We start from the raw sequence: 27,011 nt of genomic DNA on the forward strand, positions 1-27,011 counted from the left end.
AAAGCATCGACAACCTGTTGTCACAACACAGCGTTTCAACACATGCGCAAAGCGCTAAAACGTCCCTGGTATTTCTTATTTAAGGAGCTGAGTCTCACATAGTTTTGAATTTTGTATGGGATCGCCGCTACTGAATTAATACCGTGAATTAAAGACTTTATTTTGCTGATATGATATGTATAATAAATGCATAAACGTCGAAATTTAATAAGGAAACAGTTGTATGAATTTTCAAAAAACTTATATGTTAAATATTTAATATAAGATATTTTTTTTAAATAGTACTTATTGAAGATAAGAAAACAATTATTTCGTTAACATAATATAAAATAATGCTACTTCATAGTAAATACAAATTTTAAACATATTATTTAAAAAATATTTAATGACTTGAATCATTATGGCATTATTGCTTATTAAATAAAATTGTGTATAGTCCTTTTCATGAAAGAAGTCCCCCAGACGCGGCGCTGCAATCGCATGACGTAATGTTGCCATTTATGAGTAAAAAATTTACCTATTTTATTTACATTAAGCAGATGTAATTTATCAAATAATATTATTTTCTGCATACTTCGATGAAACAATATTTCTGTTATGTAAAAAGTATATTTTTATTTACTTATATGAGCGGTGTTCTACCTACTTACAGGGAAAAGATGAGAAAATAGGGTAAAGAAAAGCAATACAATTTTTTATTCAGAGTTTTATTGCATAATTGTTGGGTTACAATTTTTTTCGAAGTACACGCCGCTGTTATACCTTCGTTTGTAATTCTTGTTACAGTTTTCTCTGACACACCTGCAATTAAATTATGAACAATTAAAAATAATAATAACTTTAAGTTTATAATGCTTATGTAATATGTAATATATGTTTTAATTTCAGTTACCTAGTTTCATCACGTTATGTATTTGTTCAATTTTGTCGCAAAAACGAATTTATATCATAAAAGTCCCATCAATACAGCAAAAAATTATTAAATGGCAACTCTAAAAAGTACCTGTTATGGCGGCAACTCTCTTCCCAACATTGTTTAGTGGTATTAAAACACCTTGATTCTTATGTTCCGCTTCACAGAACTCTTTCACCTTTAATATCATTTCTCGAGCCGTACTTTTTACAACTTTTGGCATTGTAATCAATCTTTAAAATTCACTAAGCTAGTTAAAAATTGACAAAAATCTACCACAACAAAAGAACTTGATAACATCGACGAATGACAACATTGCCGACCTGTCAAATTTAGTTCCAAAAGTCACCGCGGGACTTCTTTCATGAAAAGCACTATAGTTGGTTAGTTCATAATATTTTTAAATCATATTGCACAGATATATTATTTTATGAAATTATAACGTTCCTTTCAACATTTTCAGACGATTTCTTGTAATTATATTTCAATACTCTAATATGAATTCTGTATTAAAAAGAGCAAAAAGATTGAAAATAATATGTCACGTAAATTTTAAAGTTGTAATATATTTGTTTACACACAATTACACATCAATAACGACGAAAAAGACGTTCCTCTACAAGCGTTTGCCTTGCAATTTGAAAAGTTCCACATAAGCGGTGTGATTTGTCAAAACTGTCAGTCAGGATACGTGGCCCGAAAATTTGTGGAGTTTCTTGTGTTGTTTATATTTTTAGTGTGTGAATACGATAAAATATAATAAAACTGAAGTAAGTGTAAAAATGTTATAAATGTATCTATTTGACAAATAATTTAACTTTTTTGATTCTAATACATACCAATTTTAAATTACATTTTTAAAAGTGGGTCTCCAGCTGTCAACCTTCGTGTAAGAATCTTTTTGAAAATAAAACTTGTTACAGTCTTATTTTATATGTAATAGACTCAAAATATTATGAAAAATTCATGTGTCGCATTACTTCTGGAAATTCTACCCAGATGAAATGAAATCTTCCTAGCAATTACAAATCCAATCTTACTGTCATAATTCGTTTATGTTAAAAAGTTAGTTATTATTGTTTAAAATTATCCGAATTATTTTACAAATAAACCGCAATTTGTAGTTACATATAGGTAACATAAAAACAGACATCTAAATGCACTATAAAGACTCAAAAAAATATTACTGTCATTATGTCATAAACATACAATTAAAGATAATCAAGTGGTATATTAAATTTATAATTATTCTCATGCATAATTAAATAGGGTTATTATACATTGTTACAGATAATTATCACACAAAATGATGAATCCACAATATCCACCACCAGGCCAAAATAATAATGCGCCAAATAATCCACTAAACTATCCTCCATCACAAGATTACAATGGCATTCAAAATTCTAATAATTATAACCAAATTCCACCTAATAGTTCCCAAAATGATATATCAAACAAGATGCAAAATATGAATGTAAATGGGCCACAGGGATTTATACCACCATCCCAACTGCCACCAGGTCAGTTACCTCCAAATTTTCCACCCACATCTAACTTTAACCAAATGCCACCTGGTGTTAAATCATTGCAACCTGGCCGGCCACCAGTCACAAGTATGCCTCAACAATTCCCTGCTTCAATGGGCCAAATTCCTCCATCTTCTACTCCTGGTCCTCAGTTCAATCAACCACCTACATCTATGCACATGCCAAAGCCCATGCAACAACAACCTGGTATGCAGAGCCAAACAGGGATGCCACCGATGCAACAAAATCCTCAAATGCCACTTCAGTATGGACAGGGTCCTCCAACTAGTCAACCAGGCTTGAACCAACCCCAAATGAGACCTGATCAAGGGTCACTTGGGCAAAACATACCATCAAATATACAGAATAGAGGTCCTATGCCTAATCAGCATTTTTCACAAGCAAGTTCCATGCCACCAACAAGTCAGCAGGGTTCAATGAGACCTGACACTCAAGGACCTCCTAGCATGCAGAAACCTTTACAACAATCCCATATGCCACAACAGGGATTGCCTATTCAACAAGCTGTGGCCCAACAATCAGGCATGCCTTCTCAACAAGCAGTGCCCCCACAACCAAGCATGCCTCCACAACAAAGATTGCCACCGCAGCCAGGAATGCCACCTCAGCCCAGTATGCCACCGCAGCCAGGCATGCCACCTCATCAAGGTATGCCACCGAAGCAGGGCATGCCACAGCAGCAGGGTATGCCACCGCAGCAGAGCATGCCACAGCAGCAGGGAATGCCACCACAGCAGGGAATGCCACCGCAGCAGGGAATGCCACCACAGCAGGGCATGCCACCGCAGCAGGGCATGCCACCGCAGCAGGGCATGCCACCGCAGCAGGGCATGCCACCGCAGCAGGGCATGCCACCGCAGCAGGGCATGCCACCGCAGCAGGGCATGCCACCGCAGCAGGGCATGCCACCGCAGCAGGGCATACCGCCGCAGCCAGGCATGCCACCACAGATGGGCATGAATTCTCAGCCAGGCATGGCTCCACGATCAGGAATGCCTCAGCAACCAGGCACGGCTGCACAACCTGGAATGCCTCCCCGACCAGGAATGCCCCCACAGCCGGGAATGCCTCCACAACCGGGAATGCCTCCACAACCGGGAATGCCTCTACAACCGGGAATGCCTCCACAACCGGGAATGCCTCCACAGCCGGGAATGCCTCCACAGCCAGGAATGCCTCCACAGCCGGGAATGCCTCCACAGCCGGGAATGCCTCCACAGCCAGGAATGCCTCCACAGCCAGGAATGCCTCCACAGTCAGGCATGCCCCCCTCATCACAGTACAATCAGTTTCAATCTATGCCTGGTATGCCTCACATGCCACCACCATTGAATCAGCAGGGACAGTTCACTGCACCACCACAAAATCCTCAATATCCAGGTAATTTTATTGTTGTACTTTGTGGTATTTGCTATTAGATACTTGATCCTAATATTATTTATTATGGTAATTTTATGTATAAACACTTTTTCAGGAATGCCCCCAATGCCTCAACAAAATTACCAGGCAGGTTCAGGATATCCACCACCTTTCCCAGCCCAACAGCCAAGTTATGGACAGCAGCCATACCAGCAACCTCAACAAAGAAGGCTCGATCCTGATCAGATGCCAAGTCCAGTAAGTGCTGTTAAAATAATTTTCCATTTGTATATTGTTTTCAAAAGCAAAAATTTAATTTCTTAAAGCATTAGAGACTAGAGTTTTATAAATTTACAGTAAATAATTTATTAGGATTAAATTATTTTATAGTCTTTTTTATAAAATAATTAGAGAATTGTATTTAGTATCTAAATATAGAATCATAATTATATTATTAAGACACTTTAAGTAATAGACCTTTTTAATAATTAAATATTAATATATCACCATTAGATCCAAGTGATGTCCGATGACCAAAATAACCGCAGTGGAGTATTTGTAACCAACGATAAAGGCTTAGTGCCTCCACTTGTCACCACTGACTTTATTGTTGATGATAAAGGAAATGCTAGTAAGTTCAATTTTATCTTTTACTGAAGTTCATTATGTCCTAACTTTTGATAATATTCAGATTCCTAATGATTTGATTCTAAATCTCAAATAAAACTTTTTTGCAAATGTAGCGACATATGTTGCAAACACTTGTAACTATTTGTTATCTATTTTAAATGAGGACAAATTCATCTAAAATGATATCTTCACATAACTAATTATATTTATTTGATTTTTAATGTATGTGCATTGTGCTATTGAAGTAAGGGAACTTTTTCTCTGTGTAGGTCCCAGATTCATAAGAAGTTCCCTGTACAGTGTTCCTGTGACAACTGACCTTCTCAAACAAACATCCATTCCCTTCTGCCTTGTTGTAAGTACACTTTATAAGACAATGTAAAGCCAACCTAAGTCTATTGCCAATCCTGAAATCTCTTAAGTTTTACAATAATGTCTATTGTAAATGGTCAATATTTCAGACTAAAAACTTTTTAATCATTTTGTTAATCTTATATCTGTAACTGTATAGTGTGTTACTGTTTTCTTACTTCTTTGAGTTTTTGAGCAAGAAAAACCCTAGCTTAATCTCTTTTTAAGTAATATTGTATAATAAATACAATATTAAGTATTATAGTTATTCAAATAATTTTGCGGAGCCGAAATTCTTAATATCTTATTAATTACTAAATTTGTATGACTTCAGATTGCCCCCATGGCAGAGACAGTGGGTACAGAACAGGAGCCACCATTAATTGACTTTGCAGCCCTCACGGGGTCACCTAACATGGGCCCAGTGAGATGCAGTCGATGCAAAGCATATATCTGTCCCAATATGAAGTTTGTAGATGCGGGCAGGCATTTTAAGTGTGCCTTCTGTAAAGCTACTACTGAGGGTATGTTAATCTTAAAGACATAATCTTTGAATAAATAAAAATTTGCTATGATTTGAAATTTGCTATACATATGATGTCTGTCAAATGTAAGTCTCAAAAAAATTATGAATGTAGCTAAATAATCATTTCTATTAAAATGACTGATGCTAACAGCTAAATAAATAAATATAATAAATGTATTTTTGTGATTAAAAATACTTTCCACTTCTCAAATAAAACTTTGCAATGTTAGCTCGGCACAACAAACATTAACATAAACATTCATAAATGTAAGAATATTATTTATTTTAGTGCCAATGGAGTACACGCAATACATAAACACAATGCAACAGTACGGAAGACTTCCGGCTGAAATTAGTGTCGGCGCCTACGAAATTGTCGCTACTAAAGAATATTGTAGGGTGAGTTATTTACTCTTTACTCAGTATCGAAGCCTGAAAAAGTTCTCTTCTATATGGCTGTTGCCATTGTCAATTTATATATGTTCTTATTAATAATTAAATAGATTTTTATTCAAATCTGTTAATAATTTATTTCAGAACAACACCCTGCCTAATCCACCAGCTGTAGTATTCGTAATAGACGTATCGTATAACTCCATGAAGAGTGGTCTTCTGCGCACTATATGTGACAATATTCTGGATATCATTCAGGTAAATAAAAAACGTGGCGCTACCTTCTAGCTCTTCGGATTCCTTATCTGTTTCGTGATCATTCCTTTTTACATAATAAGCAAGTAGGTGTACAGGCGTCTGTGTCAGACACGCCATCACTGTTTTAGTGAGTGTTTATTGCACATATAGAAAGATAAGTCCACTGGTGAACAGCGGTGGTTTGAACACACATCTCAGGGTTGAGAGGCGCACGCCCAATCCACTAATTTAACACCACTCTAGATAAATAATGGCACCAAATAGAATCTTAGAAGAAATTTAACAATAATAACTTTTCTCTTAAAAACATTTTTATAAGGCCGTATAGATTTAAAGTAAGGCCGATTATTCTTTGTAGTTTCTAGAAATGAAGTTGGGTTTATAATTACTTTTACAGGCAATGCCAAAGGATGAACAAACTGGCAAGTGTATGACCCGAGTAGGATTCATTACTTACAGTTCTACTGTGCACTTCTACAATATCAAGGTGAGATTGACATTTAATTAATGAAATAATTGTACAAACAAAAAAAATGAACTTATCGAAATAGAAAATATGTAAAATTACATAATATGTCGAACAGAATATACCACAATATAGAACAGGAAAAACTAAATTTTACAAAATTGTGAGCAAATGGAATTATATATTTTCATTTATTGGAAATTGCAAAAACATAGAATTGGGACTATTAAAAAAATTAATATAAAATTTGTATAACTAATATTTTAAATAGTGTTTTTTAATTCTAAAAAGTATATGAAAATTAATTTTAGAACTAATGAATTAATTAAAAAAACTGCCTAAACACTATTGTCACAGGAATTCTGTTTTATTATAATTGACAATATTCTAGGGTTCCCTTGCACAACCACAAATGCTATCAGTCGGTGACATCGGAGACATGTTTGTACCAATCCTGGAAGGCTTCCTTGTAGAAGCTGAAGAGTCTGGACCGGTTCTGGAGGCATTGCTCGAGCAATTACCCACAATATTTGCTGAGAACCAGAATACTGAGATTATTTTGTTGCCTGCTGTTCAGGTAAGATAATTTACAAAGGATACTTATGTATATATATATGTTGAACATTTATTTACCGCCACATTTAGGAATAACAAGCAAACATAAATGCTATGATTACACAACATTCTGTATATAATGTATTTTGTGTATATTTATTCAACGGGTTGTTAATATTACAATTTAAGGCTTAGAAAACAGAAAGATTATGTATTTGACTAAAACTTGTTGCACATTGCACAAATGATAGAACATTATTTTGCTATGACCAAAAATACACAACTAAACATAGATAATATTAAATTATATTTAGGAATTAAACTCTCTTTATTATTTTGTGTATTATAAAAATATCAATAATAATTTTTAGGCCGGTCTGGAAGCCCTTAAAGCGGCAGATACCTGTGGTCAACTCTTAGTATTCCACACATCGCTTCCAACTTACAATGCGCCCGGAAAACTTATTAATAGAGAAGATAGAAAACTTCTTGGAACAGAAAAAGAGAAGCAGATCTTGAGTGAGTTTTTACTTTTTGGCGTAATATTTTTTTGTTAAATTAAATTTGTCGTATTTTTTGGCCAACACTTTTTATATTTATTCTGAAGGAAATTTGAGGAACTACACAATATATGAGTATATTCATGATTTATTGTATATAATTTTTTTTGAATGTTTGGGATTTTTCAAAGATATTCAATATCGTATCATAAAACATGAATGCCATTTTAAAATACACAACTAAATTTATAAATGTGAATATTATGTACATAAGTTTGATGTTTGAATAATTATGTTCAAGGTCCCCAAACAACAGCGTACAACGAGCTAGGTCAAGCGTGTTCCGCTGCGGGCGTGTCCGTCGAACTGTTCGTATTTAACAACTCGTACGTCGATACGGCAACTATCGGACAACTGCCGCGATTGACGGGCGGACAAGTGCATAAATACACTTATTTCACTGTAAGTTTATTTCATTCGAGACGGAGCCGATAAACCGACAGAGAATTAAAATTTTTACCTAAAATATATTTTAGTTAAAAAAATTGGTCATCTTATGTTAAAAGAAGTAATTTAAAATTTGTATAGTAGATTTTTGAAGTGAAAACTTCTTTAGCGGCGTACACTTTTTTGGAATGGGTAAAAAATGTTATTCTCGCGTCAGGACACGTGACCTGATCGAAAATTCGTAAGACGGATGGAGAGTAGACGGTTGGCGCGGCGTATTTAATGTAATATAAATTGTCATGTTTGGGTACGATAGCGCAATAAATAAATATTGTATTCCACGTATATGATAGTATGTACTTTTATACTGATAAAGCAATTCGTGTAAAATTATTCCCTAACCATTCCAAAATATCAAAAATGCACAACGTTAATATTCAAGTTTTCACTTCTGCCGGCACTCCCGGAGTGCAACCCGTGGTTGTTTTTCTTATCATTTTTGATAACTTTCATTATGTTTGGAAGGAGAGAGAAGAAAAGAAAGGCTACACATTGCGATTGATAATGAAATCTTGATTTTTCGTCGTCTTCGCTCTTTTGCTTTATAACTAATATATTTCCAGGCTGAAACAGACGGCAGTCGTCTATGCCGTGATGTTCGTCGCGTAGTGACGCGTAACACTGCTCACGATGCCGTGATGCGTGTACGCACGTCCACGGGCGTACGAGCTACTGACTTCTTCGGACATTTCTTTATGTCTAACACCACTGATGTCGAATTGGCTGCTATTGGTATGTTTTAATTATTAATATGTTTATTATCACAGTTTCTTTCAGACTTAAAGAAGACATTATTGGTGGCGTAATGGAGAAAGTTTTCAAGCAAGTCTTTACTAAAAATCTACAATTCTGCAGTTGGAAAATATTCTCTTTTAATCACTAACTACTAGTGAACAGTTGATTGGAGTAATATTTCAACTGATATTTTTTTTATCTGCCAATTTCTGACAGGACGTACGTCTTGGTTAACGCAAGTACATTTAAATTAAACTTTACTGACGATAACTGACATTTCGAATATTTTACAGCAATCGTGGTCACGATCAGCACATTTAATAATGCAATAAATTCGCGCTTATGTCTGTTAAATAAGTTTTATTTAAAGGACTGGACTAATAATATCTCGGGATATTAATAATAGATAAGGAGGCGTCCATAAATTACGTGAGGTGTTTCTTTTAATTTTCTGTACCTCCCTCCCCCCCTGGTGAGATGTCGTGAGATTTTATTCAACCCCCTCCCCCATCCCCCAATCTCACGTGAGATTTTTCAAAATGTAGGTTTCTTACGTAAATGCGTTGGATTGTTATTGTAAAAAGAAAAAAAAATTGCTTCGTGCTTTTATTTACAACTAAAACAAAATAAGTGAAATTTAGGTATGGAGTTAGCGGGAAGTTGCAGAGATAGGCTTAAGGGTTAACTGTTTTCCTAATTTTTTTTTAATTAGAAAAAAAATTGCGTGATATTTGCCGAGACCCCCCCTTTCTCCAACGTAAGATTAAATGAGATTTGACTCGACCCCCTCTCCCCCCTTAAACACCTCACGTAATTTATGGACGCCCCCTAATAGACTCGGGAAACGTTGTTTGGCCATGTATATTATTTCTAGGAAATTTTTTTATTGTTAAATAAACATAACTAACTACTATAATAAAAAATAGTGGTTGATCGTAGAGGGTGTATGTAATTTTATTTGGTATATCAAAAAAAATAAAAACAAAAAATTATGTCTAAAAAATAAAATTAAATGTGGTTCGATTCGCAGAACTAACCGAAATTCACACAAAACACCGTAGCACGAGAATTTTATTCACATTATAAATAAACTTAGATTTAAAAAATGAAATGCTTATAAATTTACTGCCAGTTATAAATCAAAAGAATAACCTCTAACATTAAAAATATTTGATTAATTAGACCCTGACAAGGCGATAGGCGTCGAAATAAAACATGACGACAAACTGACGGGCGAGGACGGCGTATACATACAAACTGCGTTGCTGTACACGCATCGATCCGGTCAGAGAAGATTACGTGTGCTAAACCTAGCACTCAATGTGGCCCACCAGCTCGCTGATGTGTATAGATCTGCTGAATTGGATACGATGATCAATTTCCTAACTAAACAAGGTATTTATTTTTACCGATTTTTTTCCATAAAAACAAATTCAAAGTATTCGTTAGTATTTATTTATCACAGCGAAATATAAGAATTTGACAGAAACAAACGAAAGATTACTTCAGCTAAAGAATTGCTATATGCTTTAAAAAAAGTAGAATTGACCGATGATGTATTAAGAATGATTAAACAATAATAAACCTAATATTACTATTGATTGGTCTTCGTCAAGAATTTTAAATAAATAAATCGTTTATTTGCCAAGATAGTGGTATTAGATCGATCAACTACAAAAATCCGCACAATCAGCCATATATAAATAGGCATGCAAATGTCATATTCATTTTTACAATGTCATAAAAATGAGTTAAGTTATTTATAATTGGTGTCAAACTACACCGTTTACTAAATGTTACCATCTTCCTTAAACGCTTTATAAACTTATTGTGGTATTAATGTTTCAGCGGTATGGGTCCTTCGTGACGCCCCACCCCGCGCAGTACGTGAAGGTTTAACAACCCGATGCGCGCGTTCGTTGGCCGCGTACAGAAGACACTGTGCGTCGCCATCTTCTGCGGCCCAATTAGTCTTACCGGAGTCTATGAAACTACTGCCTTTGTATACCAGCGGTCTATTACGGTCAGACGCTATTTCTGGAGGTATGTATTGTTACAATCACACATGAAGTTGGTAAATTTTTGTTATAAATATATTAAAAACCATCTCATAGAATATTTTCTTGGTTTGTAATAATTTTAAATAGCTTTTTAAAGCGAGGTAAAATATTACTCTATGACAATGTACTTATATATTTTGTTTTTATTAAATATGTTCTTTTTAGTAAAAAAATACATAAGGGCACAATGTTGTATTATCTATTCCCAAAAAATACGTACCATAAATATTCTTAGAAATATGAACTGTTATTGTCAAAACAATAGACCATAAATTTTCAACTATATTTGTATGATAGAGCTATTTCTATGGAACAAATGAAATTATAAAAAAGTATAATAAAATAAATGTTCCAGGTCCAGACATAACCTGTGACGACCGTTCGTGCGCAATGTACCGTGCGTTGACAGCGGACGTATGTCAGTCCGTAGTATACACGTACCCGCGTCTTCTTCCATTACATACGCTTCCAAATACGCCGCAGCCGCTTAGGGCCTCTGTCGATAAGATGAGCGATCAGGGGGTCTATCTGCTTGGTAAGTATATTTTAAGATAAATTAGGATAACTGGGTTTGAACTCCAATGTGTATAGATTTGATTCCCGGTGCAATATAGTTTCTAGTTTGAAAACACAAAAGGCAACTTCCTCCCTGTTAATAAAAATAATTAAACACAGAAATGAGCCTGCATATTACTTGTTGAAGAACAAAACTAAGATAAAAAGCTTTAAATTTCTACGAAGTTTGGTGGAAGGGGTTATAATATTCTGAACTTTACTGTGGAATATAATGAGTAACATACTAACTAACATAGAACCTCTCGTTTAAGATTATAAGACGCTAATGAAATATTATTTGAAAACGTAGTAACAAAACTGAATTCATCGAAATTGCTATCATAACACATCATGGTTACATCGATAGTACATTAGGCCATACAAAGGTAACTAGCAGAATGGTGTGTGATGCAACACACCATCCACAATATCTCAATACTCAATAAAAAGCAAGTAATTTCAGCAATTTATTAAGCACCTACTGTTTGTACATACTTTGTAAGTTGTTGAGATCAGTTTTGTTCTAGGTCTTCACATATATCATATATCAAATCAATGTATAAAAAATATTGTAAAAACTATTTTAAAAGTAAGTATGGAGTTTCTATCCGATGCTTCTCCATATGAAACAACCGGTGTAATTTAAAAAAAAACTTTCAAAAGCGCCTTTATTACGCCTAAATGATTTGACTTCGACTTTGTATATTTTGTTTGCCCGTTACATACACATTACATTAAATAATTTAGGGGTGGACCCTTAACATTTAGGGGGATGAAAAATAGATGTTGTCCGATTCTCAGATATACCCAATATGCACACAAAATTTTATGAGAATCGGTCAAGTCGTTTCGGAGGAGTTTACTGATAGGGTGGACTAGTGGCTAAAGCAATAATTAAAATGCAAAATAAATTGTAAAACATTGTGTTTACTTGTAAGAGAAAATATATGAACTAAATTAAATGACACCGTACATGTAAAAATAAAATAAAGATATTCCAAATTTAAACACAGTGCATCAAAGACAATTATATGTGGACAGCACCATGACCTTCCAACACCTTCTCCTGATGTTCACTCATGTTGCCGAGACACGTTTCTTTATATATGCATTAATCTTGCACAGTGTCTTTTAACTACAAACACCGCGACACGAGAATTTTATATATAAGATATAATATATATATATATATATATATATATATATAAACCATAAAATGCACAGTTTTTTCAGCGCTGCCATAGTGTAAGTGTAAGAACATTATCGTATAATTTTGAGCCAATTTATTCCAGAAAATGGCGTCCATATGCTGCTCTGGGTTGGATCACAGGCCTCTCCGGAATTCGTAAATGATGTTTTCGGCGCTCCATCTCCTCACCAGCTGAATACCCAGGTCTGCGAGCTTCCAGAACTAGATAACGAGCTGAACAGAGCCGTTAGAGCCTTGCTAGAAGATGCAAGAGATAAGAGGAGAACTGCTATGCGGGTGAGCATAAACGCTCTTGAGATTTTGATATATTTTGATAGATTTTATTTATTATTTCGATATACATTTATATACATAGTTTATAGTATATACTATGATATACATAGTTTTTATTGTCATGGATTAGTTGTGTGTTATAAAATTTGTTTTCCATTTGACTTAGTTATTTATTTATGAGATATAATTTGAAACATATAAAAAACTGTACCTATGCAAAATTAACTGTAAAAAATGTATTTAATATTTAGACTATTTAGTATTTTTTCCTTTTATTTAAGCTTTTTTCTATTATAAAACTTTGCTATTCTTAAACAAAAGTTTTCCTCTTTTTTTTTAATAATTAGTAACCTTCACTAACACATTTAATATGAATTGCACGAATGTAGTATTGTAACTCTTTTACGTGCATGGTATCTCTCTTTCGCACGTGCATGTTTCTTATATCTATCTCTGTCGCACGTAGCTTGAAATCGTACATCAGAATGGCAAGAACGAGGCGTTATACCGCAAAATGTTATTGGAAGACTCTGGTGTCGATGGAACGCCCTCTTATGTGGAGTTTTTGATGAACACACACAAAATGGTGCAGAAAATTATGTAGGTTGAATTTGGCATCTGAATGTTTTGGGATGTTTTTTTCTTTGGCCGCTTACCCGAATTTGGGATTGTGGAAAAAATTACTTTCGAAGATTACGAAAAGGAAATATTTGTTGTTTTTAAAGTGTTTCTATGCCCTTTTTGGTTTTTCGCTGGAAACGTCATAAAATCGATTTTATGAAGTTTGTAATGGGTTGTGTGCGCTTTCATATTTGTCTAGTGTCATGCATGCCGTAAGCTCAACAATTTGCATCATCGAAGAAAAAGTTATTTGGTGGTGGATATTTCTGATAATTTTTTGACCTAACATTCCTTAAAGTAATGTTAATATTTAATTTTTTCTAATTAACAATAAATTTCTAATAACGCACCGGGTTTGACTATGAAACTATTGTTTGATTGTGATTGGTCAGATGGATGGTGGTGTATAGATTATTTTTATATTTAGAAATTTATATTTCAGAATACATATACAAAATCCATGAAAGGTTACATTGTGGTTTGAAGTAAGTTAAGTCTTGTCAGGAGAATTGCGTATGAAAATTATTTTAGTTATAGAATATCTATTGAATAAAATAAAAAAGAGATACAACTCCTTAAATACAGATTATTGTCGTTTCTTTTTGTCTGTTCTATGCCCTTTGAGAACTGACAGTAAATGTAAGTTACGAATTAGTTTAGCATTTAATTTTTTATCGACGACATTTATGAATAAATGATAATTTAATTTGACATAATATAACGTCCGCAACCACACAACCAATCACAATCAAGCGAAACGCGACATAGCATCGGGTATATACTGTTCTCGTGACGTTAGTTGCCATTAATTCCTATTTTTATTTCAGTTAACGGTTATGCGTCAGCATGACAAATTGGAGGCAGTGTTGCGGCACTTCTTGGTTGAAGATCGAGGAGTGGACGGGTCTTCCTCATACGTCGACTACCTCTGCCACATACATAAGGAAATCAGAAATCTTCTATAGCAGTATGAAATATAAATAAACCGTGGACATTTCAAAATGTTTCCAATAAAGTGTTTGGGATAAATTCCTGATGATCACGCATACGTTAGACTGTTAATGAAGTTTCATATTAGCCAAGAAAATTCCCTTTTTTTATATATTTCACGACATTTAGTATATGTATGAAACTATATATTTGGTTTACGTTAGTACTTCTTAAAATAACACTAATATAAACGCGAATTTGTTAAGTGAATTGTGACTGCTTTCGCGTTTCTATAGTTTTATTTTAAATGGCCTTGCAATCTGATAATTAAATATAATTTTACTTAGCGTTGTTCTAATGATAAAATACGAATAGGAATTAGGCCTTCCACATTTGTGCTATATAGTTAATATTTCCAAATACAATTATGACAAACCGATCAATTATATGTGTGGTCAATGTTATGAGAATTGAGGTTTTTATACGATGATAAGTTTTTATAAGAGATTATGGGTATATACTACTTACAAAAATTAATAACTCATGATAATTCAATAACGAGTATAAATACACAAAGTAGTCTACTAAACGCAGTTTTTTTAATTAAAAAAAGTAGATTAAATTTGTAATTAATTTTTCTTGTGTGTAACATACAATTAATAAAAAAATCATAATTTCGTGTAATTTTTTGTGAAAAGGAAAGATAAAAACTGTTCTCTGTTTAAAAGCCTTAATTGTAATGTATTAAAATATTTAAGGTTTCTATTTTTGTTAATGTAAATAATTCAATATGATTGGAGCGATTTATATATAATTCATTTATTAATTATGATATTACGCAATTAGTTTTTCATCTGGTATAAACTCATTTCTAAATTTATTTAGATTTAATATTGCAATATTCATTCGCTAACCATGTGAAATTAGTCATCAGTTGACATTCAAGTGTTAAAATCATAATTTTATTAATATATTAAATCTGATTTACTTTATACATTCTAGGTAAAATATTTCGTTAATATAGGTCATTTGTTTGGTATTGATATGTATTCCAATCTACAGTAGACATTATTTTTTTAGGTTAATTCAATTATTATAGGATTAAGGTTCGATTGTGTAAATAAAGTATATTGGAATTATGTTAATATTTGTTTTATTAAAACAATATGTCTTTTCAGCTAACGTTTGGGGTACTGTTGTATATGTGTAACATATATGAAAATGTATCTTGATTCAATATAGGAACGTTTTACTTTTCTCAAATGCTTCCCATACATTCTCGGTAGTTTTCGGTAGTTCAATAAATATTAATCGCACGATACGATTCGCATTTGTAATTACATATTATTATAGACTTTATTATGTATATACTAGCTGCCCCCGCGAACTTCCGTTTCTCCTTAACGTGATTTTACTACATTTTTAGTACATATCAACATGGAACATTTTCCTATGCTACCCCAGAGACTGATCGGTTTTCCGGAATGAAAACTTATTAATATAACTTAACATTTAGGGGTTTGGAGGAGTATGGGAACGAACATTGTGACGCGAGAATTATTTATCGATTGTGCCGTTTAAATATTAAGATCCAACAAAAAAAATTTTTTAATAGAAATAAAACACGTATGCTTTATGGCACGGTATTTGGTATATTGAATACTAATAACATTTATAAAATAGGACAAACAGTGGAACTAAGTATTCTTCTATGGACACTTTATTTTTATGTACCAATTTATCCCGCTGGGCATTTCGTATTTACTCTTGTACCGGTGATAAAATTAAAGTCTTGTTTCCCTGAAAAAAATTCATAAATCAAATACACATCTTAAATTATAAAGCAAAATAATCAAACGTAAACCCACTTTCGCACACAGCCGAATATAAATTTTTATATTCAAAATTATGGACGATATTTAAATTTACCTGTTTTGGATATACAACTTCTATAATAGGCCCCTTATACTTGCAAGGAATGCAATATTTGGGACACGGCGGGTTTGCATTCTTGCGTTTACAGCAAAGCACCAGTGTCCAAGTTATAAGGACTAGAAAGATAAGCAATAACTTCTTCGGCGACATGTTCTGCTATTTCACCAGTCACTGTTGCGAAGGTAAACGGAAATTAAAGAGATGCTTGAGAAATGTGTTAAGTAGTCAGTAATATAGATAAACTAGTGGACCCGACAGACGTTGTCCTGCATGATATTTCAAGCGATTAGTAAAGCAAAGTATGAAAGTACCGACTGCAGCGCCATTTGGCGGGCTGATTTGTGAATCTAAACCATTCCCAGATCCCCTTGAACACACACAAAAAATTTCATCAAAATCGGTCCAGTCGTTTGAGAGAAGTTCAGTGAAATGAAATGAAATGAAATGAAATAGTTTATTCTTGCAAGTAGGACTATATAAATCACTTTTACAATGTCATCCTAAACTAGATGAAGTCGACATTTCCTAACTGACTGCCCTGAGAAGAAATGTCGAAACAAACTCGGGGGTCTTAGTCTCTTTTATAGTCCAGATAATACAATAATAAATTAATAAATTGGTGTAAACAAATGCAGAGTATTTACTGGACTGGTCTTTGGAAGAAAGAACCAGATCGATCTGAGCAAGCCTGTGCCAGCAGACGGCTAGCATGCCCCGAATAGCTCATGCAGCTCAACCATTTTTAAGGGAGCTGCACAACCCGGTACACAACAATACCGCCAGTGGCACCATAAAAATATGTGGGGCAACAACTCACTCAGATCGCCAGCCCAAAATAACTATAGACTAAAATGTATCAAATTATAAATCAAGCAAAAGAGTTTATGATATACCCGCATAATGTTTACACTTACAATGGATACAAAATGTATTTTTAAGGTGTACCTTAAAGCAAGGAAAAAATAATGAAATTGAAAAATATAATCGAAATATAATCATTATTCACTTGGCATGTCAAAGTGTAAAATATTGTATGCAAAAGCACAAAACATGTCAGTACTGTAGAAAAAGAAAAAATGAATATGCACTAAGCACAAAACATGTCAGTAATATAGAAAAAAAAAAAAAATGTAAAAAAATGAATATGCACTAAGCACAAACATGTCAATAGAATAAAATAAAATGCATATGCAAAAGCACAAGACATGTCAGATTGTAAATATGTACAACATGCAAAAAAAAAAAAAAAAAAGAAGTGAAAGACAGCTTACAAAAACACAAGCGATAGCTGTATAAGCGAGCAGCTCAATCCCAGGCGTTTCTATCATTTAAATAATCGGATATCTTGTAATATCCTTTAGTTAATAATTTTGATTTAATAAAAAATTTAAATTTCTTAAGGGGAAGTTTACGAACATCCATAGGAAGTTTATTGTAAAAGCGTATACATTGACCCATGAACGAGTTGCTTATTCTATGAAGGCGAGTAGCATGAACTGTTAAATTATTTTTGTTCCTAGTATTTCGGGAGTGAAGATCAGACAATTTGACAAAATCCGGTTCGTTTTTGTAAACATAAAGTAAATTTTCAAAAATATATTGTGAAGTTACAGTCAGAATGTTTATCTCTTTGAATTTCTCTCGGAGAGAAACTCTAGGACCTAACTTATATATAGCGCGGACAGCCCTTTTTTGTAATAAGAAGATTGTATTAATATCCGCACAGTTTCCCCAAAGGAGAATGCCGTACGTCATCAAGCTATGAAAATAACTGAAATAAACAATTCTGGCAGTATCCACATCAGTAATTTGTCTAATTTTCCTTACAGCATAAGCAGCTGAACTGAGCCTTCCAGACAATTTGTTAATGTGTGGGCCCCACTGTAGTTTGGCGTCAACAGTAATGCCAAGAAAAACAGTTGACTCAACAGGGTCCAACTCTACTCCATTCAGTTGTACATTGGTGCTTAACTGCCTCACATTAGGCGTAGAAAATTTTATTAATTTAGTTTTACTTGAGTTCAAAAGCAGATTATTAACATTAAACCAATGGACAACCTTAGATAGTGCCAAATTAACTTGGTCAAAATTTTCAAGTTGACGCTTAACTTTAAAAACAAGCGAAGTGTCATCCGCAAATAATAGGATTTTGTGATCATCCCTTACACAAAAAGGTAAATCATTGATATAAATAAGGAATAAGAAAGGACCTAGAATTGAACCCTGCGGAACACCCATAGTTACCACAGATCCTTTTGATTTTTTGCCATTAATATCTACACTTTGTATTCTATTGTCTAAATATGAACTGAGAAGTCTAAGAGCCTTATTTCTAATGCCATAGTGGTGTAGTTTCTTGATTAGTGTGTCATGGCAAACACAGTCAAAAGCTTTGGACAAGTCACAGAATATGCCTAAAGCATCCTGTGAATTCTCCCAAGCCTCGAATACATTTTTGAGTAGTTCCACACCTGCATCAGCAGTAGACCGACCCTTAGTAAATCCAAATTGTTTGGAGTGAAAAAGATTCTGTCTGTTAAAATGCTTTAGCATTTGCTTTAAAATTATTTTCTCAAAAATTTTGCTCAGTGTAGGCAAAATTGAGATAGGGCGAAAATTCGTAGGATCGGTTGTACTACCAGATTTGAAGAGTGGAATCACCTTGCTTAACTTCATTAAGTCCGGAAACACACCAGATGCGACACAAGAGTTGAACACAATTGCCAGAAATGGGGAAATACATTCAATTATTGAGGATATTATTTGAACTGACAACCCCCAAAGATCGGTGGACTTTTTTACTTCCAAATCTTTAAATGCATCTAGAATGTCCTTAGCACTAACAACTGTAAATTCAAAACTTGTCCCACATTCTGCGACACAGTCTTTAAGTATGTTGTATGCGGAGCCGGAAGATGACAACAAAGTTTGAGTTGTTAATACAGGAATATTAGTGAAAAAAGATTCAAACTCGGTTGCCACCTCCAAATCCGCCCTAACATCTATATCATTAATTTTAAGATGAAAATCATTATTCTTGACTGTGGTTCTTCCTATTTCAGAATTAATAATATTCCAAGTAGTTTTAATTTTGTTTGCAGAAGATCGTATTTTGTTTTTAATGTGTAAAGATTTTGCGGCAGCACAGGCTCTCTTAAAAGTCTTAGAGTAATTTTTAACATACTCCCTAAACCTTTCACTATGATCATGGTTCCTTTCATTATATAATTCAAATAATCTTATTCTGCTTTTAAAAATACCTGGTGTGGCCCAGTCACTAAACAAAACTCGATCACTAACAGAAACTGATCTAGATGTAAAAACCTTCTTAAACTGAGAATTAATCATGTTAAATAATGAAGAGTAAGCTTGGTCAGGGTTATTGTGATAAGGCAAACCAGGCAGTTTTTCATTTAAATTATTTTTAAAAAGTTCTAAACGATAACTGGTTACTGGAACAAAATTAACATTTTTTCGATTTGCTTTAACAATGTCTTTAGTAAATGAAACCAACTGGCCACAGTGATCTGAATCTAACAGATTAATAATTGAGTAGAAAGTTGGCTTCACATTTGTAAAAACATTGTCAATACAAGTGGCACTGGTGGCAGTTATTCTAGTTGGCTCAAGGAAAATATTATATAAATTATATGATTTCAATAAGATTAAAAATCTATTAACAATACTAGATTTATCTAATAAGTTAATATTAAAGTCTCCACAGATGGCAACTGTTTTATTAGTACTAGATATTTTTATTAATACATCTTCTAGGATTTTTTCAAAAGTATCGTATAAAGTACTAGGGGGCCTGTATACACTCAATACAATGAACTGCTCAAGCTCAATACATGCTATCTCAGCAACTCGCTCAACAGACAGGCTCACTATGTCGGTACGTTCTTTAAATTTAAGATTATTCCGAGCAATAATTAAAGAGCCTCCACGTATTAAATTAACTCTGCTGAACGAGCTGGCTACCAGATGATTGTTGAAGCTAAACATGAACTGGTGGTCCTTTAACCAATGTTCAGTAATACATAAGATATCAATGTTATTACAGTTCATGAACAACTCCAACTCCAATTCTTTACCCATCAAACCCTGAATATTCTGATGTACTAAATTTAAAATATGCTTATTATTGATTTTATTATTGACATTTAAGGAGTTTGATGGATCTCCTAATAAACAACTATGACTAGAACTATTGCCAGAGATCACCTCTTTTGTCTTAAAATCTAATTTAAATAATTACTTGGAACAAATTCCAAGGTATCTTGAGAAAAGGTACTATTATCTATCTGCTCAATAGGAGCAGATTGGTTAGCCAAACATTTGGCTTCGTTTAAAATACAATATGATAGCGAATTTGCTACTTGTCCAATATAATAATTACAAAGATAATAGTTATCTTTTGTCAAAAAGTAATTATAACTAATGATGACATTAGTGTCAATAAATTCAAATTGTTTATTATACAGTGTCATTGTATGAATTTTATTATTGCATCTGTACCTAGCATTGTTTTCGGTCTGTGACATACCTTTTCCATAAGGAAAAGCAAATAAGACAACTTTATTTACATTAAGTTTTGATAACTTTTCAAAATAACTGATTAACATATTTACTGTTACATTACCTCTTCTCCCAATTAAAAGTACAATAGTTGTGGATGGGCAATAACTATTACTTACTATTTTATCTAATATTTGTTTATAGGAAGCTCCAGGCATACAACAATTTATGACCTGAGAACCTAAATTTTGGTATAACTTATAAGATATGTTTTTGCCCATTTCATCGCTAAATATCATTATTTGATTTTTGTTTATTACATTAGATTTAACATTCAGGTTTACATGTGTGGCGAAGGAAGTACTTGTGAGGCTATTACACAACTCCGCAGAATGAGTCACAGGTGGCAACGACTCCAGAGAAACAGCTGGCTGTGAACAACCCAACATATCTGTTTTACAGTCTGATGTTTGACTGTTTACTAAGGAGTTGAACATCCTTTCATTCTCACTACACAGATCTATCAAGCCATCCATTGCCAGTATATATTCTCCTATTTCCTTTTGTGAGGTGTCATATTTAGAACTAATATTGTTCAAGGATTCCTGCAAACGGAGAATCTCTGACTGAAGGTGTTGTATATCAGCCTCATATTTTAATTTTCTATAATCGAACTTACATTTTAACTGTTTACATTTATTTAATGAGTTAAAATTGTTTTTACAGGTAGTTTTATTGTTTTTAATAAATCTTTGTGTTTTCTTAATTGATTTCTTAATTTTAATATATTTCTTTAACTTATTGTGACTACAACTTATTTTCTGTACTGTGTTATCACAAGTTAAGTCTATCGTTTCAATTTGGTTATTATTTCCCAAAACTGAGTTGGCAGAAGGCAGTGGAGCGGCACCAACCAGTCTATCAAACAGAGCATGTGTATATTGTGCCTGGATTTTCTGGCTAGCACCGTCCATTTTGTGGATTGTCTCTTGGGCTTCACTTAATCTACTTTTAAGGTCTGCGTTGAGCTTGAGAGTTGAATCAAACTCATCACTGCACTGATCAAATTGATCTACTAATAATCTAAGTTTATCCCGTTCCTCTGTGATGTTTACTAATTCGCTATGAATTTCAGCCATCTCACTTTTGAGTTTGGTATTGTTGTTTAAAATTTGAAGCACTTCCTTCTCATTGTCATCTTGTTCTCTTTGCAACTCCTCACACAAATTTTTGTATTTATTTAATTCCTGTAATGTTAATTGGAGTTTTGATTCCTCCAAGCGAGCAGCACCCCTTCTGGTCATCACTCTATCCATTCCAGATGCAAAAAAATAGAGAAGTGACAAATCAGATGGGTGTTAAGTCAAAGTTAGAAGAAGAGTTGCAAAGTTTGAGGTTGTAAGTTAATCAGTTCAAGTTAATCCCTTGGCAATAAACACCAAGACACCGTTGTAGTAAACGTGTGTGATAAAGAAATAATATCAATATACTTACACGCAAGTTTAAGATGATAATGCACTTTACAATTATCGTTACAGTTTAACTTAGTTTGACAGCGAACTTTTCTGATACAATATACAGTTTTGCACCTCGTTACACACTTAACATGGAAAAATGGCACTGTTCTTACAAAGTATTGATTATTACTTAGTATATTATCGATAATTAAGTGTAAAATATAAACAAATTAAATTAAAATTTAATTAATTAATTGGGAGAAGTTTTGTTGACGTCTTATCAACGGTGTTGCCCGACCGAAAAAAAGTGACATACACACTCACAGAAGAATTATATATATAAAGATGGTCAGTTAAAATTTCACGTAGGCTAATCAAAATATGATAAACCAACTATTACTTGTACCCCTTAGTAGCCGTGTATCGTAAATGGAAAGTAACTTATGTATACTACTATATACTTGAAGATCGTAAATAGGTCCTAAGCCTTTCACTTATACTACAAGGCAAGACTGATATAACTTTGGACAAAAGTCTAAATGAAATACTGGTAACAAGGCTCTTATATAATTACTCGTATGATCCAACGTGAAACAAATATTGTTTGTTGTTAGCTAAGAAGGCTATTTGGCTATTATTATTTACAATTAGAAGTTATTTTGAATAAGGAAATCTATAGCTAAATAAGAAGTTACAGAAGTTCAGTCCGCACTATGTAGGTATGTAACGCTCAGTTCAGTGCTATTAAGACAAAGTACACGTACCTTCGAATTTATGCCCCTGGCTTTTGGACCACCAAACTGATTACAAGGTCTACAGTCACTCTGGCAACAATGCTTCCTATCTCTGTTGCATGCTTCTCCCGCATTCATAACACAGAGAGCGATATGAACGAAGACCAGAACAAATTCACTGATGTACGGCATGTTTGCTGAAATAAAATTCGTCTATAAACTCGTGTTTATTAATATTCTATAATCTTATTTCGCTTATAACACAGAATTTACACTAGTTATTTCAGAATATTTTATAGTTGGGCAGCGTGAACACGTCTACAGCTTTTAAATTATATTTAATGTGTTCGTACAATCTGCCTAATTTCTCACTCACTCACTTACCTATTACTTTCGGCACTTAGCACTTGTATCCGAGCAGTCGTTGTAGCGAACTCTGGTACACGCGAAGCAGGACTCCAGGTAGGAAAGTAAGAGGGTCACTAGTAGAACCACTACTTCTTGATATAACTCTGTTTCCATTCCCCTAGCATAAACATTTTTATGAAGTACATAAATGATTTTTTACTATGGTAACAGTGGATCATTGTTAGCTTTTAAGTATTAGCCGGTTAAGAATACGCGCTTAAACCCTAACCGTGGGTTTAATCCCCGATTTTTATCAATGGCGTTTTCTATGTGCGGTTCATACACTTGCTTGCGCTTATTGATATAGATAATATCGTAAGGAATACGACATGCTTTGGATCGATAAACAATGTATGTAAAGCATATAAGGCTGTATCACCAGTCGTATCACCTTGACGTCCGTCGTTAAATAACTGGCTTATTTTGTAAGGCACGTGTCGCGCACCATCACTTTGAGGAACCAGCTGCCCATTGAGGTATTTCCGAATCAATTCGACTTAGGGTCGTTCAAAGATTTACCAAGATCGGCAACGTACTTGCAAGCCTACCAGTGTGTGTCCAAGGGCGGCGGGCGGTATCACGGTGTAACGGGCTAGAACCGTTTGCACACTGCTTTAAAAAAAAAAGCGTATGAGGCCAAGACCCAGAGGATGAGTAGAGAGATCAATTAAAGTTTTTAGTCATACTACATATAAAAAGGTAGGCCCGTTCGGGTCAGCTATTTTAAAAAAGATTACCGGTTTCACCGTTTGCACGGGGGATTTTCAGGGGTGCAAGTCACTCTTTTTCTTCCGCCGCACGCGACAACCAAACGCAGTAACGTGATAACCAGGACCGCTACTCGTTTCCACAGTACCATTTTAAAGCCATTATGTATACGGCCAAAACTCTAAATTGAAAAACTTGTGTATAGTAAGGGCGTTCTTGCTTCCTCCGACTTAAAGGGCCCTTGACCAGTATAGAGGGCTGCTTCAGTGGCTAATGTCGAGACCTTTCAGATTTTGAGTATAGCATCGTACTGATTTTGAGCCGAAGACTCATAGTTAAAGGTGTTTTAACTTATTGCACAATAAACAGGAAAGCCCGGATGGCGTGAATGTAAAACGAAATAGAAAACAGTACGTTTTATTACAAGTGGACTAACTGATAATATCACACCGCGTGTCCCCTGTGAATGTGTGTTGTATGCTTCAATCACAAACGAATCTCACCACGCTTTGTTTCCATCAAACATTATCACCCTCCCTAAGAGTTTTCATTTCGCAACCATGTCGGCCCGATACAGTACAGATACATTAAGTACGAAATATATTTTAAATACAAAGGTAGCATTACTCTTAAATTATTAGAAAAAGGGTTAGGCTTTCTTGTTTTGTGTTTTTCACGGCATATATGGCATTATGTTTTAGTTATATTTTTGTATTAGTAATAATCTTTCTATTGCATTAAGTTACTGTAAGGATAGAAAATAAGGAAATATTATGACTTATAAAAGTTGTTACTCATTTTACTTTTGACTGATAGTTTTGTCACACATTAAAGTATATGTTTTTGCATACATCTTATAGCCTATGTTAAAAGATAAATCGATCGTCTCTATATATCACAAATAGAAAAGACTAGGTTTCGACCGCTTGACAAAGTACATAAACCTACTTTTCAGAACGTGCAGAAGAATCAGGAAAATGACTATACCTTGATTTAATATTCACTGGTATTTCACTACATTGGAAATGCCGCTTCACCTGCAAAGAGAAATGATTTGAGTCTTTCCACCAAAATCTGCAACCAAAAATCTATTAGTAAGCAAATAAGTACATAATAACTAACATACAAGTGGAATTTGACCCAAATCATATCTCTTTAATCAATAAAACGTTTATATCTTTTAAGTTTGTATTGGTATAAGTTTTGTTACATATGTGGTTTATTTTCTGTCAAATACATTCGTTAAGTTACAAACTATACATGCTAGTAAGATTTTCCATGTAAAGATTTCGTAACGCTCATTATTTTAAACATGTTTGGAGCCTTTTAAAAGGTTCCTTATTCTTTACTTTTTCACAGCTAAGCAGGTTACGGAATCTGTCACAATTTTTACGCGTGTGTTAGTCTTTGAAAGGTCCACGCCGGCATGGTGCACGACCACTACAAGGAATCTTCTTCTTACAGGCACTTCCGGTGGCGATTATAGAGAATATAACCAGCAGTAAGGTGTAGAAGAATACCCAGTTTAATTTCGCCATTATAAATCTGAAATGATTTTTCAAACATATAATTTTATATTTTACATTTATGTTTGAGTATTCAATTTGTTTGGCAAAGGGCAACATAATAAGAACCGGATGCTATATCAGAAATAAAAAATAAATCAGTGGCGCTACAACGTCTTTAGGTCTTGGCCTCATATTACTGAATCTGTTTCATGATTATTTTTAAATCTAATAGGCAAGTAGGTAATCAGCCTCCAGTGCCTGACACACGCCATCGACTTTTTGGTTGTAGACATGTAGGTTTCCTCACGATGTTTTCCTTCACCGTTCGAGCAAATGTTAAATGCGCACATAGAAAGAAAGTACATTGGTGCACAGCTGGGGATCGAACCTACGACCTCAGGGATGAGAGTCGCACGCTAAAGCCACAAGGCCAACACCGCTCATATCAGAAATACCCGTCAGTAAATCTTGTACTCGTAATGTATTTTTTTATTACGGTTCATGAAGTAATTTATTCCGTTACTACCTATTGGTTAAATGATTCAGTCACTTATAAGAAGAATATTAAAAGTCACTTACAATTACTTTCCACAGGGCGCTGGTTTTCTGCAGGCAATGTAGACTTTTCGTGTGCAACTATGTATTCCAGTGATGAAAGTAAGGAAGGCGGTGATGAGCAAAAAAGCGTATCGCAGATAACCCATTATCTTATCCCGACACCATCATCTTCACCTTACCTGCAACCCTTTATCTAATTCCCTAAAGACTTGACAATTTTTTGTTTGTTTATTTAGACTTAAGTTAGGCTCTGAACTCCCCTTTAAATGACTTTACCAACGTAGGTTTGAAGTAACCTTTTCTATGATAAAAACAATAGTTAAATTGGTTATAGCTAAAGAGTATTCATATCCTTCACACATGCAAACTTAATGATTTGGGTCAATTTTCACACTACGTTTCGTAACACAATACGATAATATTAAATTATATAAACAAACGTAAAAATAAAGTACTTACTGTTTTTTGTAGTTTTTTTGGTTTACTTAACGGACTAAAATTTGGATATCATTTGACTTATGTCAATAGAAAAGTGTTTTGTTTCGTTATATTTTTTTTAAATCTTCTCTTCTGTGAAGGCCGCAATTACCTCTTTAGATTTGTAAAATGTTTATTTCCTTAAGTAAGTTATAGGAAACCGAATAAAAGAAAACGACATATATTTTAATAATAAAAATAATGCAATCATTTCGCTTTTAAACCCGTTACAGTATTTTTATTTAAATGAGTTTTAGGATTAGTTTCAGAATTTTAGATTAGTTTTATAGAACATATATTTTTTTTTAAAAGCGAC

General features: G+C 33.8%; 1 protein-coding gene and 1 long non-coding RNA gene across 6 annotated transcripts; one reads left to right on the top strand and one right to left on the bottom strand.

Annotated features, from left to right (window-relative positions):
• Positions 1-1,558: 1,558 nt before the first annotated feature.
• LOC125057155 (protein transport protein Sec24C) lies at positions 1,559-15,537 on the top strand. Of its 5 annotated transcripts, none has more exons than XM_047660651.1 (19): positions 1,559-1,683; positions 2,204-2,963; positions 2,997-3,843; positions 3,938-4,080; positions 4,336-4,453; positions 4,722-4,807; positions 5,138-5,327; positions 5,619-5,728; positions 5,867-5,980; positions 6,378-6,467; positions 6,838-7,023; positions 7,373-7,520; positions 7,803-7,963; positions 8,572-8,740; positions 9,926-10,138; positions 10,592-10,786; positions 11,159-11,338; positions 12,651-12,844; positions 14,290-15,537. In XM_047660651.1, the coding sequence occupies exons 2-19, from the start codon at positions 2,220-2,222 to the stop codon at positions 14,425-14,427; spliced, it is 4,026 nt and encodes a 1,341-aa protein (XP_047516607.1). In that variant the 5' UTR covers positions 1,559-1,683; positions 2,204-2,219; the 3' UTR covers positions 14,428-15,537. The 5 variants fall into 5 exon arrangements, with proteins under 5 accessions (XP_047516607.1, XP_047516605.1, XP_047516602.1 ...); XM_047660649.1 differs by adding an exon at positions 13,308-13,441 and having other exon boundaries at positions 2,204-3,843; positions 14,290-14,429; XM_047660646.1 differs by having other exon boundaries at positions 2,204-3,843.
• A 487-nt stretch (positions 15,538-16,024) lies between these two features.
• Positions 16,025-26,756, bottom strand: LOC125057324. The gene is made up of 7 exons (XR_007118190.1): positions 26,678-26,756; positions 25,140-25,189; positions 24,182-24,333; positions 23,421-23,562; positions 23,067-23,233; positions 16,322-16,498; positions 16,025-16,192 (listed from the first exon to the last, which is right to left on the bottom strand). It is a non-coding gene; the product is annotated as an uncharacterized LOC125057324 (long non-coding RNA).
• Between the last annotated feature and the right edge of the window lie 255 nt (positions 26,757-27,011).

The sequence above is a fragment of the Pieris napi genome, chromosome 16, assembly GCF_905475465.1.
Source record: "Pieris napi chromosome 16, ilPieNapi1.2, whole genome shotgun sequence".
Taxonomy (NCBI): Eukaryota; Metazoa; Arthropoda; class Insecta; order Lepidoptera; family Pieridae; genus Pieris; species Pieris napi.

Coding starts and splice junctions, on each gene's coding strand:
- LOC125057155 (XM_047660646.1), top strand. CDS start 2,220: ATGATGAATCCACAATATCCACCACCAGGCCAAAATAATAATGCGCCA. Junction 7,964..8,571: donor ATAAATACACTTATTTCACT/GTAAGTTTATTT, acceptor ATATATTTCCAG/GCTGAAACAGACGGCAGTCG. Junction 12,845..14,289: donor AGAGGAGAACTGCTATGCGG/GTGAGCATAAAC, acceptor TTTTTATTTCAG/TTAACGGTTATGCGTCAGCA.